General features: G+C 52.3%; 1 protein-coding gene across 1 annotated transcript in view; it reads right to left on the reverse strand.

Moving 5' to 3' along the window:
- Positions 1-517: 517 nt before the first annotated feature.
- LOC125482638 (5'-AMP-activated protein kinase catalytic subunit alpha-1-like) overlaps positions 518-1,147 on the reverse strand; it is a gene marked incomplete at its 3' end in the record, with an annotated part of 5,250 nt that continues 4,620 nt past the window's right edge. The window contains exon 3 of the mRNA XM_048594746.1: positions 518-662. Coding sequence (XP_048450703.1) covers positions 518-662 — 145 coding nt within the window. The remainder of the gene's footprint in view (positions 663-1,147) is intronic.

Consider the following 1,147-nt stretch of genomic DNA (forward strand, 5'->3'; position numbering starts at 1 on the left):
TCAGGGTCTAGGCCCGAAACGACAGCCTTCCTGCTCGGCCTGCTGTGTTCATCCAGCTTTACACCTTGTTATCCCATTTTTTATAGACAGCTTCACTATTAGACAGCAGCTCTAGTCAGTCTCTTCCTGAGGCTGACTTCCAAACTGCACTATGTGATGTCAAAGGGCATTAGTGAGGAGCACAGCGAGATCCCATGAACGGCAATATGGATAATGACCAGGTGATGTGTAAAATCCAGATGTGGATTCAGGGATTACTGCTGAACAGGACACCCATGTACAATGTATTAACAGGAGGTTGGTTTCAGAGAACTGACAGGACAACTTCCGATCAGAAAAACAGTGCAGTGCCTCCTTGGTATCGCACCAGCCTCCAGGCTGAGCTTTCTGCCTCAGACTGTCATGTTCACCCAGAGCCAGGACTCAGCCTTTTGCCCTTCTGAGGGGCAGGGGGTGCTGTCAGCAGGAGTGGTGATGAGCCAGAAACGCAAGGGTTCGGTCATTAGGGGCTGCTTACCAAAGTCGGCGATTTTGGCATTCATCTGGGCATCGAGCAGCACGTTCTCTGGCTTCAGGTCCCTGTGTACCACCATGTGTCGGTGACAGTAATCCACTGCCGAGATGATCTGCTGGAAGAGGCGCCTACTCTCCTTCTCATCGAGCTGTAGAGAACCAGCACAACCCACTATTAACATCCTCATCACCAACCCTCTCCCAAACCCCGAGAACCACTGTACCCCAAAACACCAGCCTTCCCTCAGCTAACACACAGGTCCTCAAAGGGTCAGCCCAGCTCAAGGCCAGCAATTTGGCCATGGAGGGCATCACTTAACCCAAGCAGACACACCATCCAACCGGGACAACTGCACAGTGCCCAGGAGCCAAAAAAAAAAACTCAAAGAGCTGCAGATGCTGGAAATCAGAAACCGCTGATAAATCTCAGTAGGTCTGGCAGCATCTGTGGAGAGATGTTTCGGGTTGAGTGACCCTTCTTTAGGGGGTCAGTAGCCACTCTGTCTGAGGGCAACTCCCCAGGCACCACAGTCTCTGTATATACTCCCCCCTCCCAGGTCAACTCCCCAGGCACCACAGTCTCTGTATATACTCCCCGCTCCCAGGTCAACTCCCCAGGCACCACAGTCTCTGT

Source organism: Rhincodon typus, unplaced genomic scaffold, assembly GCF_021869965.1.
Source record: "Rhincodon typus isolate 14 unplaced genomic scaffold, sRhiTyp1.1 hic_rhity00014089, whole genome shotgun sequence".
Classification (NCBI taxonomy): Eukaryota; Metazoa; Chordata; class Chondrichthyes; order Orectolobiformes; family Rhincodontidae; genus Rhincodon; species Rhincodon typus.